At 31.3% G+C, this 17,097-nt stretch overlaps 2 protein-coding genes and 1 long non-coding RNA gene across 7 annotated transcripts in view; 1 reads left to right on the top strand and 2 right to left on the bottom strand.

Annotated features, from left to right (window-relative positions):
- Positions 1–277: 277 nt before the first annotated feature.
- Positions 278–9,692, bottom strand: LOC148596735 (uncharacterized). 2 transcript variants are annotated; one of them, XM_088562808.1, is made up of 2 exons: positions 9,576–9,692; positions 278–5,246 (listed from the first exon to the last, which is right to left on the bottom strand). In XM_088562808.1, the coding sequence occupies exon 2, from the start codon at positions 5,240–5,242 to the stop codon at positions 3,557–3,559; it is 1,686 nt and encodes a 561-aa protein (XP_088418934.1). In that variant the 5' UTR covers positions 5,243–5,246; positions 9,576–9,692; the 3' UTR covers positions 278–3,556. The 2 variants fall into 2 exon arrangements, with proteins under 2 accessions (XP_088418934.1, XP_088418935.1); XM_088562809.1 differs by lacking the exon at positions 9,576–9,692 and adding an exon at positions 6,187–6,299.
- Positions 9,517–16,206, top strand: LOC148596734 (uncharacterized). The gene is made up of 3 exons (XR_015918862.1): positions 9,517–9,653; positions 10,258–10,340; positions 16,134–16,206. It is a non-coding gene; the product is annotated as an uncharacterized LOC148596734 (long non-coding RNA).
- The window catches only part of LOC148596733 (uncharacterized), a 29,978-nt gene continuing 22,456 nt past the window's right edge, over positions 9,576–17,097 (bottom strand). For all 4 annotated transcript variants that reach the window (XM_088562801.1, XM_088562803.1, XM_088562804.1 and 1 more), the window contains 2 exons: positions 15,366–15,568; positions 9,576–12,805 (listed from right to left, as the gene is read on the bottom strand). In XM_088562801.1, the coding sequence (XP_088418927.1) occupies positions 12,668–12,805; positions 15,366–15,568 (341 nt within the window). In that variant the 3' untranslated portion in view covers positions 9,576–12,667. The remainder of the gene's footprint in view (positions 12,806–15,365; positions 15,569–17,097) is intronic.

The following is a 17,097-nucleotide window of genomic DNA, read 5'->3' as shown; positions in this document are numbered from 1 at the left end:
ACATGAAACATATCATCAGATGGTAGCGATAAATTGGACACATCTTGACAAAACATCAAGATCACACTTTATCGTCTGAATATAGCTGAAATATTGCTGCTCGGACGTTAAACCCCAACAAACAAACAAACCTTTCATGGACACTAGAGTGAAAGCCAAGCTTCATACCATTGTGTTGGAAATGCACAAAATTAACCCCTCATGGGAACATCTTCAGAAAATGGCCAGAGACAGGCAAGGACATTAAAACTAGCCCTTAAGTGCAAACAAAAAGAGATTTTCGTAAAATATGTTTTATTTTTGTTTACATCAGCAGTGTGAATACTATTACAAGTCTCTTTACACAAAAAAATTTCAGACTTGCTTGGATTAGAAGTAAAATTCTGGATACATGAAAAATTCAAAAGCAATAACTCTTCTCTTCTAAAGTTAAATAAAATCAGACTAATTATGGAGGACTGTGATGGCTTGATAATGTTTCACAGTAATTTTGAATTGAAAGCAAATCTAATTGATACATGATCAAAATTGACATACATGTATTATTAAGTTATTGCATTTGTAACATTAGAACTTTAACTTCTATAGCATTAAATAAAATTACAAAACATTTAAGTGGTAAATGTTGTTAAAATATTGTAATAAAGTCTACAAAAAAGAATAACCAAACAAAAACAAAGCAACGAAAAAAAAAAAAAAAAGATAAGTCCCCACTATGAAAAAAATCTTGATAATTCAAACTGTCAGAAACAAAATCCTACTATTGATGAATGGTGGACAGCATTGACATGGAAACAAAATGGATTATTTCCCTTAGAAATACAATGTAATACAATGTACTATAGAATTATTAATATTATTGGACTGGATCTCTATTTAAACTAAATAATTAACTGTAAGTTTTTAAAATAATCAGGAAACTGAATATTTACAAATGAATACTACATGTACATGTATTTTAAAAGTGTTATTAATTTCACTCTTCAACATCCTGAAGTGTAAGTTCATACAATAATCAAGACACAATGTATAATACATATACAGATGAAAAGCCTTTGATAGCTTAGTTCTACATAAACGAAAGTTCTCACCTGAGAAAATAATTCCATCTTAAAAAAAAGAATCCAAATAGTCTAGTATTTACAATAAGTGAAAATAATTTCCAGTTTAAGTAAGAAATATTTCAAATTTGAAGAAAAAAATATGAATATTCATGTAACTTGAGAAGGATTTAAACATGTACAGTACATAAATAAATGTATTTAAAAAGTTTTAAAAAAAATTTCATTTGACTTGCATGTACAAATTTTGTAGGATATCACAAGTTGTAAAAGTTGAAGATGAAATATCTTGTAAAACAATTCAAATCATACATGTAGATAAAAATAAAATATAGTACAAGTTTTTACATAACTACTTCTTTTACAGTTTCATTTTTATAGAGTCATTAAAAGGATACATACATGTACATGTACTCATAATATTCATAACTAAAATAAGTAATATTTGTTTACAGTTTCTAAAATGTTCATTGTTTTAAAGAGTCTTTTAAAAGAATATACATGTATATGTATATATGATATCCATGACAAAATAACAAATATTTTTTACATCATTTGAGTATGACTAAATCCAATTTAGAAACATGAAAATGGTAACTACAACTACATGTATATACATGTACAAAAACAATGAAGTGAACAGATTTTCACTGATGACACATCTAGATACATGTACATGTATTTGAAAAACTTGATGAAGACCACCACTTATTAATAAAGAAATATAAAATAATTTCAAACAAATCATTCACTTTACTAAATAAACTATAAAGATTCTTAATTAAGTTCATTACAAAATGTATTACATGTATGTACATGTAAATAAAATAGTAAAAAAGTCATTAAAGATAATTAAGTCAGTAAATTAAAACATGTTTGTGAAAATACTTCTTACAAAAAATGGGGGGGAAATTTCTGATATTGTTATAAAGATTTCTGATAAATTAAATCATTATAAATTAGACATGTTTTATTTACCTTTAAAACTGAAATTGTTTAATTAATATTGCCCTAGTCCATCAAGAGAAAAAAAAACCACCAAATCATTCTACATGCACCAATCAAACTACATGTACGTGTTATAGTCTTGTTAGTCATAAAAATACAAATTGGCATTGTTCATCACACACATCATTCAACATAAGATTTTTCTATTAAATTGTCAGATTTCATTAGATTTTAACTAATTATAAAATACAGGTATAAGTGTTAACATAATTACAGTGGCGGATCCAGGGGTTCAGGGTGTAACCCCACCCCCTGAATATTTTAATTCTTTTTTTGCTATCTATGGATCTGAATGAGCAAATAATAACGTGGCACCCCTCCCCCTTTTCAACATTTCCCTATATGCCCCTCCATCTGCCCCTGTTAGTGCTAAATATATAAAATCAAAAAATATCAACCTTTATACCTAAATCAATTAATTGAAGATATTTCTATTTATTATTGAAGTTGCAAGTACATGTTATCACTGTTGAGGGTAATTCAATGTCCTTAGTAGTATCTTTCAATAATATATATGTACACGTAATTCATATTTCAAGAAAAAAGATAATAAAAGTTCAGAAATAAATCCATCTTCTAAAAGAAAATCCATTTTAGTCGAAGCAAGGAAGACTTACATGTATAAGGAGATCACATGTTGCCAAAAAATGTGTATTAAATTAATTCAAACCATGACTAAAATAATGTTACATGTACATTACATGACTGTACCTTTTTTATTATTTTTTTAAAGAAAGTAATTTATAAAGACCTAAATACTGGGTACGAATTAATCATTAATTGAGAGATAATAAGGAACATTTCAAAATATCCATAGAAACAAGACGGCGGATAAACAATACATTCAATGCAAAATTCTCGTAGGAAAAATAAATTTTGAATTTTTTCAATCTCGGAGGTAAGAACGACAAATAATTGTAAGGGAACGACATGAATACAATGGCAAGTTTTTGAAAGGAACCATCGAATAATTACAAAAAATAAACGCAAAAAAACGCAAACAATCTGAGGTGACTTAGAGTATAGATAAATTTACATGTACTTGACAATCTTGATGAAGACCAAAACTGACTGATAAAAAAATGTAAAATATTTTTTTTTAAAGAATCATTCATTTAACACTGTACTCAATATGACATTTCTGTACTATTTGAAAGATTTTTTAATAAGTCAATAATGATAATATTTTTGTAATCTTATACCAGAATAAAAATATAAAATTCTGTCAGATATTGTTAAGATTTCTGAAAATGGAGCCCCCAAAAATAAAAGGTGTTTCTTTTCTTTTAATCGAGTTAATTATCATATGAACAAATGTTTGTTTATTTATGTCTGACAATTAAGAAAAAAGGTAGAAATGTCTGATATTATTAAAATTTATTTAGATAAACAAAGCCTACATGTAAAAAATAAAACATGTTTTCTTACCTTGAAATCGAATTAATCTCAATTATTTGTTTATCTCAGTTTTGATTCTCCATCAAAAGTCAATATACAGTAAATATCCTGACCACCTTCTTCCAATCAACAACAGTGAGGAGATGGGTCACTTTATCATAATGTACACACCACGGGTAACACAACCCATCACCTCCACTGACTACAACTTCATGTTTATCTCCATCCCTTGAAATTAGTAATAAATTATGTTTGTTATAATCACACACAAAAACATTGTCCATTTCATCCATTGATATTCCAGCAGGCCCTGACATTGTATTGTGATCCTTGAATGTAAAGATAACTCTGAGATCAGAATCCAGGACAGTAACTGTGTTGTTGTTGTTGTAAGGACAGGTATAACATATTCTGTTGCCATCTGTGTCTATATATGAACCATAATAAACAGTCTGGTCATCATGGAGTTTGTCTATTTTTTCTGTATCTATATTAATTTTTCGGATTCCTACCTGACGTACACAGAAGTATAAATGTCCGTCACTATGTGTAATTCCATAGACTTTACTCTTCATCTGAAGTGTTTTAATGATTTTACTCCTGTCTACATCTATGATGGAGATTGTTTTATGTAGAGGATTAGAAACAGCAACATGGTTCTCATTGATGACTGTTACATCACATACTGCTCCTTTTCCTCCATTAAATCTGACTGATGATTTGTGTTGACCATTACTGTGTAGTATGTTTACTACACCATTGTCCCAATCAGTCAACACCAGGAGTCCATTAGGCAGCGTACAACAACCAGTCCACCAACCTTGATCTACTGTAAACTGTTGTTTAAGTGTCAGTTGTCTGGGGAATCTTATCTTCACCTCTGCCTGACCTTTGTTTGGTTTATTTATGTCTATGGAGGTTCTATTTTTCTCTTTTGATACTTTAATGTCACACAGAGTTTTTATTCCAAAAATAGTGTCGTCTGCTGTGATGTTTTCATTCATTTCTATGTCTGTATTATCCATGGCTCCTTTTTCAGATAATTTATGTAAGATTTCTTCTGATTCTTGAACTTTTTTCTCCATTTGTTTTGTTGCGATGAATGTTTGAAAATTTGATGCGTGGTTCTTAATGAGTTCCTCCTGTTCCAATAATTCACCAAGTTTTCTTTTATTTGATTCCAGGATTTTTGTGGTGGCTTTGATTTCATTTACATTTTCATTTACAACTGACTCTAACTCTGATAGTGTTTTGTTTTCTATTTTCTTTATTTGATCAATAAGACTTTGTGTCCTCCTTTTTAAATTTGCTGATAATTCTTCCTTCTTTGTTTTCAGTATTTTCACATTTTCTTCTCTTTCAATGATTGCGGTCAAAAAAGTTTGATGAGTCGTTTTTAATGATATCCAAACATCTTCAAAAATGGCTGAAGATTTTACATTGCGGATCACATCATCTATAGGTACATGTAGAGTGTCCTCACATTTTTTATGAGATTGCAATAAACATTCATAACAGACAACACAATCGTGAGACCTACAGTAAAATTCATATTTTTGCCTATGTTCTTCACAGTTGAGTTGAATTTTGTGGATAAAAGATGGTAATTTTAGGTAATCCTCATAAGATATGGTGCTGTGGTCCCTGGTTGCTTTTTGTACTCTGTGTTGCTCACTACATGTTGAACAGAGGGAATCCTCACATTGTGGACACCATACTTCAGGAGTGCTGGTTTTTTCTAGTAACAGGCAGATGCTGCAGCTTTCAGATGCCATTTTTCTGTAATATAGATAGAGAAGTATAGGGTATAAATTCCGTTACATATAGCCTACAATTCCTTTTGGGATTTGGCATTGGTTATATTTTGTTTTGTTTTGACAGTGGTCTTCAAAGCCAAAAAAAATATATGTATATCTCCAGTGCCGAATCCCAGAACGGATTAAGCTTGTTGCCAAATATTTTTTTTTATAGACTTTTGAATGAGTTTAGACCTTTCATACAGTGTGTTAACCCTCACGGAGCGTAGTGTATTGGTGGGGGGTTACATTATCATATCCAGTTTAACCCCATACTGGTGGTCAAAATATTAAGCCTCTAGACCTTCATATTATAATCCCTTTTGGGATTTGGCACTGGGGATATTTTTTGTTTTGACGGGTGGTGTTCAAAGCAAAAAAATATATATATATCCAGCTTCAAATCCTTAAAGGGATTAATCTTGTTACCAAATGTGTTTTTTTATCGACTCGTTAACCCTCACGTAGCATAGTGTAAGGGGGGGGGGGGGTTATAACACCATACTGCTGATCAAATTACTAAGCCGTTGATCTGACGTTGGCTACGTACATGTATATCATGCCCCTGTTCTTCTTTACAAAAACTAATACAATGGGACATTTATCAGTTACATGTACATACTGCTGAGTAGCAAAACGTAACTATTATTTTGTGATTTGGCACTGGGGATGTTTGTTTTGTTTTGATGATGGTGGATTCAGCTTGTTACCATTTTTTTTTATATCGACTTTAGAATGAGTTTATATAATTTTTTTCCTCTTCCAACTTCCCCGAATTTGACTTTTTATGAGCAATTCAGCTGGTGTTTCCAGAAAAGCAGAGGATGCTTAACCTACAGGTGCTCCTTGTCATGCTGGTCACCTGGCACACCCGCCATATATATCAACAGAGTTATTGAGGGACAAATGTTTGTATGACTTACAGACATGCAGCACAGCCAGGGATTTAAATTAGCGGTGGTCCTGGACTTATCAGACAGACGCGGAGTTTCTGTTTCAATGATGACGTATGTTTGCGGGTCTCACTAATTGGCGACAAGAAGTGACAAAAAGCGACAAGAAAAAACTAGTCGAATAGCGCAAAGAAATTTATGTTTACATTTAAACAGAGACGTACAATTGTTTATTAATGTGTTTGATTTAAATCCAAAAGGAAAAAAAAAAAAAAAAGAATACGAAAATATTGTTTTTTAAAACCAGGAAAAGAATTTTTTCAGGTAAAAGTGTGAAGATAAAAGGTTTTTTGAAATATTTTCAAAATGATAATAGCATCCGGAAGAAAAATAGAAAAAAAGAAAGAGATAAATCAACAAAGTTACAAGAAAACTGACTTCAAAATATGTTATCAAGATTCATTGAATATAAAAAGACATAATGAAGATAACAATGACAGGGAATTATTCGTGTAAATTTAAATGCTAACATGTAAACAAGAAAACATTTAAAAAACAAGGTTGTCTGAAATTTAACACAATGTCGAGTTACCGGTAAAACTAATTACAACGATACGCCTTGTATCAGTGGCCTGACAAAAATAAAAACAAAAACAAAAAAACCCAAAAACTCCAATGTTATGTATATATTTTCCGAATTTTTTTTTAGAATAAGGCATATTGCTCATCTTGGTATTATCTTTTTCAAGTTTTCATATCTTTCTAGATAGTAACCCATTTTATAATATATTTTGAACTAAGTTCTTCTATAACAATGCATGTTGCTACATTTCTTCTTTCATTAATTAAAGAAAAATATCACCTTTTCTTTTAATCATACCAATGATTATTGTTTCCTATTAATTTCCTTTTTGTAATTTCACATAAAACATGTTTCCATATTTTTATCAATTTGAAAACACATCAAATCAAATCTAATATATATAGATGTAGTTTCTTTATGAATTGTAGTATCTAATTTGCATCTAAGGATTTTTTAATATTACAAATTCATTTTCTAATATTACAAATTCCTGATTTAGTAATATTATAAAATATCACACATTTTGTAATATTGCAAATTGAATTTGTAATATTACAAATTGAATTTGTAATATTGGAAAATGAATTTGTAATATTAGAAAATCAGTCACATTTTTTATATTACAAAATGATTTTCTAATATTAAAAATCGCAACTGAATACGGCAAATCCATTTTCTAATATTAGAAAATCAATTTCTTATATTAAAAAATCGTTTTTTAATATTAGAAATTCAATTGAATTTTTAATATTAAAAAGTATTTTGCGATATTAGAAATCTAATTTGTAATATTAGAAGATGAATTTGTAATATTAAAGAAAAATCTTTTTTTTAATATTAGAAAACACTTCTTTTCTAATGAATTTGTAACATTAGAAAATTAATTTGTAATATTAGAAAATCAGTCACATTATTTAATATTACAAAATGGTTTCCTAATATTAAAAAATCGTCATTGAATACGACAAATCCGTTTTCTAATATTCAAAAATAGTTTTTAATATTAGAAATGTAAAAATAGTTTTTTAGTATTAGAAATTCAATAAATATTTTTGATATTAAAAATGATTTTTTTAATATTAAAAAAGTGTTTTGTGATATAAGAAATCTAATATGTAATATTAGAAAATGAATTTGTAATATTAAAAAATCATTTTTTAATATTAGAAAATGCTCATTTTTGTCCACTTTGGCTTGCCATATAAACGCATAATAAACCATTTGATGTTTAGTTTAGCTAGAAATGAAATCCATGCACGATTGTAAATAGTCTTCAATAATAGGATAGGAATAATGAAAGGAATGCTGAGTACTAATTGGGAAAGCTGTCTTATGCAGGCCTTGGGGTTTAATAGGGGCAGTGGTACCAGTCAATAAACATTATAAAGAAAGGGGTTTCATGCTTTTATTTGCCGCTCATCTTTTGACCATTTTTGTTACAAAAGGGTAGCATAACCATTAAAACCATCCTGACATATCATACACTGTATCATATATTTGTATTAAGGTTACCGCTACATGACATCGGAAGCTGGGAGATGGCAAATAAAAATGAAACTTTGCATAGACAATGGCATAGGAATTCCCATAATGTACTTCTCTGAAATTGTGTCATTTTTTGGTCTAGTGTTATTGCTTTTTGCAACATTAATCATTTTCTTTGGCTATTTTGGCCATGATTGGTGGAATTATATGATAGGGGCTCCCGTATGTATATATGAACCCGTATTTGGTGGTGATACCTGTGTTTATTCATAAGGTTGTTCGCAGGGCAGTAATAAGTAATAATTATGTTTGATATTATTTGGGAGAGGGGATTGGGTTGAAGCGAGATACCCCAAAATCTGGGACCCCCATTTCTTTTATATGCTATTCGGACTGCATATTTTTTAGTGGGAGCAAGTCCTGTGATACTATTATACAACTTTATTCTTATGACAATGGACGTGTCTCTGGACTAGATGCCCAGAAACTAAGCGCTTTCACATGACACATAGGTATCTATGAAATAACTCGTAGCACTTACGCTATGAACCTTATCAACTGACAAATGTTGATAGTTGAATGTAACAAATTTAATTCTAAGGATATGATTTATTTCAATGATTTGTGGTTTCAGGAAGGACTGGGGTAAGGGACGCCTCTTGAAATCAGTGATATGTTTGCATCATATTAAATTTCACCAAAGCATATAAAGCTTTCATTTGAAACATAATGAAATCAGTCAAAGTTACTTGATGCTTACATGAGATTGATATCATAAGCTGAATACAGACGTTATCATGACTTGTAAAAGTCGTGTCCTTTACCCTATGTCTATCTTCTTAAGCTTGAATTATTTAACAGACAGTTTCGACGTGGAGGTCAAAAACTGAATTTCGAACTGAAAATTTAAAAACTGGGAATGGTCAACTAGTAGTTTGTAGTTCAATTACATTGTGGTCCCGTACATTCCTTTTATTCCATATTTTTGCAATACGACGATTATTTGAGGCGTAAAAACGATCAATATAAATTGATTCAGTACATGAGTACTTTGATTCTACACTATGAATCAACTCTACCATTGAAAGGCATTGTCTGAACTCTATGTGGACTGATACTTGAATATTCATGTATTAATACTTGTTATATATATGGATTTAATGTGTGTTCATTGTATGTGGCAGACCTCATTTTGTTTTGATATTTCCAAAAAAAAAAAAAACACTAGTCTTAGTCTTACAGTTTGACCCTTGACATATTTATCAACAGTTATGAAATAATAAAGTATGGACAATACAGGAAGATGGTACAATGCACTGAAGTAAAAGTTGAATGGATAAGTAAATCTTACTCTTTACTGGTCAGTATTCCTAATCAGCACGAAGTTAACTTCTTTGAACGTCAACGAGGAAAACGCCCTGTTGTTATGGTATGGACTGTTATCTTTTTACTTCCTGGTAGAACTTCATAGATTACACACGATTGGTTGACCTTTAAGTGGTGTTATTTTTATACAGTTAAATATGCGTAAATACAGGGGCGTAGCTGCCTATACGCAAATACGCAGTTGCGTACTTTCGGAAAACGTAACAAAAATAAAAACACACATTTTAAAGATGAAATAAAGGTTATTTATCACATATGCATACCATGAACGTAGTATAGGCTCTGAAAAACTGGCTCCAAAATCGTTAAAATTCAGGAGTTTCCCTCAGGGCTTTGCCTTGCCGGACTCACTGGGGGTCTTGAGCGACCCCCCCCCCCAAGACCTCTCGCTGTAATTTTGCGTACAACTAAAACAGGCCTAGCTACGTCCCTGAAATATATATCTTAACATTGTGAAATTCTGAATAGCACAGCGTTATCGAGCACATTGTCCATTTCGTATATTAATCTTACTTGGTATTTCATCCACGCCACGGGGTGGTCACTTTTGATAAAATTTGGTACGGGAGTACAGAAGCTGGAAAAACATCCACATTCATATATTTGTCTAACAAGAAAATCCATCCCATTCTTATATTTTTTTTCAGTGCAAAATACATACCCATTCATATATTCTACCACATCAATTTGAATTAAGAGAAGACACTTACTGATTAATTGGTAATAATAGGTAAGTTTGTCAAATTAGCAATAAATTATACATTTAAATTGTAGAAATATGACCCATTGATAAAGTACTACACCTCAGAATTTACAAGCCATTCACATAGGAAAGTAAAACCTGGCCATGCTTCCAGTTTTTAGTGTAGTCCGAGTTGCTCATTTACTTTTGTTACTTTGTATGTATTATTTTAGTTACTCTATGTTCCTTGTTGCGTATGTCCGTTTTCCATGTCTGGTCTTTGTCCCTGGATTACATTCTTTTGATTACCACTATAACCTTGGTTCCCTTGATTACTCTTGCAAGTGGGGTGTATAAAGAGGAATTCAGTCATCACAAGTAATAATTAACCAACCATTTGAGTATACTAAAAGATGTATTGAACATACATAATTTATTACAGTACAAAGATAAATATTGCACATACATAATTACATTTTACATCAGAAGTTTTTTTACAATTGTATTTTAATCGGTGGCAGTACTCCAGGCAAATCTGAAAACATATGCATCAAGTTGCTTGAACTTTATAGCTATCTGAGTATTTTGCAATGTTCTGACATAAAAATTACATTTTAAAACAAATTTCAGTTTGATAAGGGATGCCACTTGGAGCACCCCCTGGTTCAGCCAATGCTTTTCAGACTTTTTAATATTACACAACTACAATGAAAAAGCATGTAAAACTTGAATGGGAGGGGTAAATTGCCTTTTGAAAGTGGGAAACAATGTAGAATTTAAGTTCTTTGTAAAAATTGAGGTCAAATACAAAGACCAATAGGGAAAAAGTGTGGGAAAGTTTTCCCGCCATTTTCCCATAGTACATTTCAACTAAATTTGATCTATCAATATCTTAAAAAAGCAAATTTTATGAACACTTTGATGGTTATTTCTGGTGGTCATCAGGTATAATTAATTGGTTAATGCAATAAAATCTCTGTGTTTTTTCCTTCATGTGCCGCACCTTATATATATATTGCCCGATTCTTAGTGGAAAAGGTACTTAAAACATATTATCTCCCTTGCTAGCATTCAACATTAACTATTTCCACTCACTCATATCAACATACGATATATTTTATTCCATAAAACAGTTTAGGGGCAGTTCTACTTTTGATGGGTAGGTAAAATTCAGAGTTAACAAGGGAAAAGACCTATTTGAGAAATTTATATTTTTTAAAAATTAATCTGATCAAAGTTAGAACTATCAAACACTACTTTCGGTCACTATACACAGAATGTAACTACATTTCAGATTACCTTTTAAAAATCCTCAGGGTTTTCCCTTTGAATTACGCTTTCAAAATCATGACAGATTAAATCTGATTGGCTGAATAGAAAGGTCATCTGAACAGAAAGTAGAATGGAGTATTGTTTGATCCTACATGCAGTAATTGAATGGAATAATTGATAGGTCTAACTTTAATTAGGTTGTTTAGAAATAAGATAATCAATAACAGATCACTTTAGCACTAACATTTTAACAATTTTACATCTTTTAAATTAAAACAAACCTCATTCAATTAAAATACAGTTAACAATACACTTGAACCGTATGAAGCACTATAAAAAATCTAACTCAAATGGAATGAAGTAGAATCATTGGAACATTTGTATTTACCATTTTACAACTATCTCATGCAAGCATCAAAGTAATTTGGACTACTTTCATTCTGTTTCAAGAGAAAGCTTGAAAGACTTCGATGAAATTGAATATGATATAAATACATCACTGATTTAAAGAGTTATGTCCCTTATCCTTAAAAGAGAGCATGAAACCTACAACACTGATTAAATAAGACAAAGAATCACTATTGTGAAAAAAAACCTATTGTTCATGGGGTACCAGTTTTCATGGTTTTCGTTAGTAGGCCAAACAAAAAAAATTTGGTTACCAACGAAAAGGAGATTTCCATTGATGTGTATACTAAAAATCTCAAAACCCCGAATTCAAGAATCCATGAACTTGTGTTTTGTCCCTAATCCACAAAAATTGGTATTCACGAATTAATAACATGTAATAAGCTAACACAACATTGCAACCATGAAAATATAAAGATATAGTTAAGACTAGAATTATTCTAAAATTCCAGAGTTACTCAATATGACTGGTATGGATTTCATGACTTTTCACATAATTTACAATCATGAACATCTTGATAATTGCTTCACTGAGGCATTGTAAAAGTAATATCTTTTCTTTTTAGATTGTTGATTTTATACAAGAATTTGAAGCCTAGCAACAAAAACAATACTCTATGAATAATCTGCCTTAATTGATCCACATCTACAAACTTAAATAAGATGTCCTTTGAAGTCAATGCCTATATGTCTGTTCACCATAACAAGTCCTTCTCCAGATCATTGGCAGAGCTTTCAAGCTGTTTCTGTTGTAACATTCTGATCTGTATTTTCACAGCCAGACAGATCATTCTCTCTTCATGTATCTTGTTACATAGGTCAGCATTCTTCTTCTGTAGAAATTAAATGAAACAAATTTACATGAGAGAAGAAAACCAAATCATCAACTAAAGATGATACTGTGAAAGTACTATTGTTGTTGGGGGTACCAATTTTTGTGGTCTTCGTGATTAGGCCAAACAACGAAATTTGGTTCCCAACAAAAAGGGATTCCCATTTATGTGTATACTGAAAACCTCAAAACCAGTAACTTGTGATTCTTTCCCAATTCTTCCACAAATTAAAGTACTTTCACAGTAAATGTAAAAAGGTCATCACCTTGCCTGTTTAAATATTACCCCTGCCCTTGTCCATTGACCTTTGACCTTATGAATCTATAAGACTCAAGATTCTGTATAACCTAGTCTCAAATAAATCAACTAAACAGTGTACAAAAGTCAGATAATAATGTATGTTAATCCTTCCAGAATTTACTGGTGATGATTAAGAACACCTTACAGTCTACAGTGATACAATTTTTACATTGACCTTTGTGAGTTAATGATTTTAAACTTTTAAATTTTTTTCATAAAACCCAACAAATTCTTAAAATGTTTCGCTGATCAATTGAAATCCTGTCAAACCTTAAAACAGATATGATTTCATGAAGCCAACCAAAAAGTGTGGAACTGCCAAAATCAGTAGTTAACATACAGTACCGAAAATACAAAAATCAGAATTTAACATATTGTAACTAGAGGCTCACGTGTGAGCCTGTATCGCTCACCTGGTAATATGTCCTATTAGAAAGACTTCATTTAGAAGCTTCTCAGAAACAAGATTTCAAGGACAAAAACTCTGATGAGACATCATTCAACAATTTCAGTGATTCGAATTATTTGTAAACTTAATTGCTGAACAGTTTTGCAATAAAATAATTCTTTTAATCTATTGTAATTTCTGAAATAATCAAGGAATATAGACCAAAACTCTGTCTCCAGTGTGCAGATATTTACTATTCCACAATTTCTTTTCTTCATTTGGACTTTTATTTTGCTGATACACATGTTTTATGATAGAAAAAAATAACTATAATCCATAACTTATTCTTTTACTCATGATATTTTCAGCTAAATCCACATGCTTTTTCAGGTGTCTGTACTGTACATGAAAAGTGAGGAATACAACCTTGCCCTGGTTATTAATTCAAATATTTCATTGATTTTCATGTCATGATATTGTGTGTATTGATTAACAATTGTTGCCAATTACATGGTATTATACGATTTTAGTGTTACTCAATTTATTACAACTTACCAAAAAACCCCGGCAAAAAAACAGGAAGTCAATGGCTAGCTGACTGTACTAGACAGCAGGGGACGTGTAGCCTAATTTCGCCCCAAAACCCACTCGACCCCTGAATCATTTATTCGTTTTCCGTTTTCCTGGGTTGTTTCACGCCACGAAACTCTTTAGTACAGTTTGGTTCTGTTAATTTGTTCTCATCAAATTGAATAATCCAGTTTCTTTCTTTCTATATTAGTTTTTTAAATATAAGTGAAAAAACAGACATCCAATGGCATTACATATGTATCTCCTTAAATACTTGGTTCAACAGTTCTCAGTCAAATTTCCATCATATGAATTATATGAGCAAAGGACTATAAATACATCATTTCTGCCAAGTTTCATTATAACTGTTTTCTAGAAAACAATAAATTAATGATCCCTATAGGTTTCGAAGTTGAAAATTTATGAAAATTGACATTTCAAAGGCAATAACTCCAAAATATGGTATCCAATTGAAACCATATTTTGCACAATGACAGATCTTGATAAGCTGAATCTCCTTTTGTTTTCAGAATAACGACTTATGAAGATAAAAACTTACTAAAAATTGACATTTCAAGGGCTATAACTCCAGCACCGCTTCATGGATTGTTATGAAAATTTGACCCTAGGTAGATCTCATCATGCTGAACAATTTTACCCCCGTGCCGAAATTTTTATATCTGACTTCATTTTTGAGTAATTCACAAAAAAACTATTGTCTGACCCCTATGTTCTATTTTTAGCCATGGCAGCCATGTTTTATTATCGTCAAACATATATACGACACAATTTTGGAACAAAATATCCTGAGGATGATTGTGGTAAAGTTTGGTTACAATTGGCCTGGTAGTTTCAGAGGAGAAGATTTATGTAAAAAGTTGACGGACGACAACGGACAGATGACGGACGCAAAGTGATGGCAATAGCTCACTTGGCCCTTTGGGCCAGGTGAGCTAAAAAAGGATCTTAATGTTTGCTAATGGGAATTCCAATTCAAAGAGTAAAATCATGTTTGTAATCAGCAATTTCTTATTCATTTTCATTTGTTTAAACATTTTTAATCTGGGATTTTTGAATTATTTTGAATAATTGTTTTCTTTTAATAAGGCAAACTCTCTATAAACTTGGATCTTCTTTTAAACATACATGTATATTATATTTACAAAAATCTATGAATAGCACAATTATTCGCTAAAAATGGGAGATAAAGGTTAACTGTACTGCCAAATACCACTTTCAAAACTAACATTGGCCATACCACTTTTAAGAAATATATGTAAAACAAGTCATATTTTCAAATACCTCTAGAGATTCATTTTTCTCAAGGAGGTCACTGAGTATTTCCTGTAGATCCTCCTCATCCTCGCTATCTGAGCTAGAGTCGGAGGAGGAGCTGTACTCCTCGAGGTCAGAGTCCTGTCTAAGGTACTGTAACTCTGTGATCTCCTGCTGTAGCCTCTCTATCTCATTCTTCTCCGTCTCAATCTTAGTCCTCAACTCACTCTCTATAAAATGATAAGTACAAGAAAAATGGTCAGGCTTTTTGTAGGAGTTCATATTGCCAGTGCTTTAGTATTTCATGTGTCCTCTTGTTTTCCTTATTTTCAGTTTTTATATGTTATCTATTTTATTTAGTTTGCTACATTGTATTTGTAGATAGTCTTTGTTTTCTGTGTTTACATTCAGGCCAGGTTTTTTGAATTATTTTTTGACATATTTTCTATATCCCAATTCTGATGTTGCAGTATGTTTCTTTGCTGATATACAGAATTACTAATTTGAATTATTTATATACAAAAAGAAACAAAACAGGAATTTGCCCGATTTCCGTATGAATGAAGTCGCATAACTCAAAAATGTAAAATCTTTATTTTAAATTTTATAAAAATCAAAAGGAAGATCACATAAGCAGACAACAACGATCCACAAATTGGTGTGAGCATTGCTGAGTAATTGATGTGCGATGTGTGTAGAAAGACGAACATTTAAGAATTATAATATGGTTATGTAAATGATTCTTAACGAACATGCATATCTTTTCATTCTATTTATACCAGGTTTCAATTTCAGACCAAAAAGAGACCCAAAACACCCTTTATTGTACCTAGTCCTTTGGTAAGATTGTTAATTTTTCATTAGATCGTCAAAAGTAAAAAAAAAACAGGATTATTAAATCTTGTTGAAAATTTTTTTTGACACCATGAAAATTGGTGCTCAAAGAATACAGCATGCCCACTAGTTTTTGCATCTGGGTGTTCAAGCACACCTTGATCTTTGAATTTTGGGGTACAGAGGGTTTTTTTTAAACAGGTAAACCTAGGGTAAGGGACATAACTTATGAAATCAGTGATATGTTTGTATCACATTCAATCTCACTAAAGTCTTTCAAGCTTTCCTTTAAAACAGAATGAAATCAATCCAAGTTACCTTGATGATTACATGAGATTGGTGTAAAAGATTAATCAAGGGAACCAAGGTTATAGCAGTAATCAAAAGAATGTAATCCAGGGACAAAGACCAGACATGGAAAACAGACATACACAACAAAGAACATAAAGTAACTAAAATCATACATACAAAGTAACAAAAGCAAATGAGCAACTCGGACTCTAAAAACTGGGAGCATGGACCAAGTGCGATAAGCGTCCTCTGCTTTTCTAGTTGACCTTAAGGGTGTGTCATTTAATCCCATATAATGTGGAATATTTATTCTTTTTGTGAGATTCTTCAACGAATTACTAGATATAATTGAGATAATAAAATTGCTTCGACTTAAAATTTTATACAAATGTTGCTTGTATAAATGCGACATGCCAATGAGAAGGTATCAACAAAGAACATAAAGTAACTAAAATCATACATACAAAGTAACAAAAGCAAATGAGCAACTCGGACTCCACTAAAAACTGGGAGCATGGACCAGGTGCACCTGTAGGGCAAACGTCCTCTGCTTTTCTAGAAACACCCGCCAAGTTGCTCATAAAAAGTCAAGTCCGGGGTAGACAAATGAGGAAAGGAAAACTATGGCCTGTTA

Source organism: Perna viridis, chromosome 15, assembly GCF_037379345.1.
Source record: "Perna viridis isolate PV_CMFRI_1.1 ecotype Kerala chromosome 15, ASM3737934v1, whole genome shotgun sequence".
In the NCBI taxonomy this organism is placed as follows: Eukaryota; Metazoa; Mollusca; class Bivalvia; order Mytilida; family Mytilidae; genus Perna; species Perna viridis.
Note: the sequence above shows the minus strand (reverse complement) of the source record. Positions and strands in the feature narration are given on the sequence as shown.

What these genes read in the sequence shown, in the direction of transcription:
- LOC148596735 (XM_088562808.1), bottom strand. Translation starts at nt 5,242, where the DNA reads ATGGCATCTGAAAGCTGCAGCATCTGCCTGTTACTAGAAAAAACCAGC.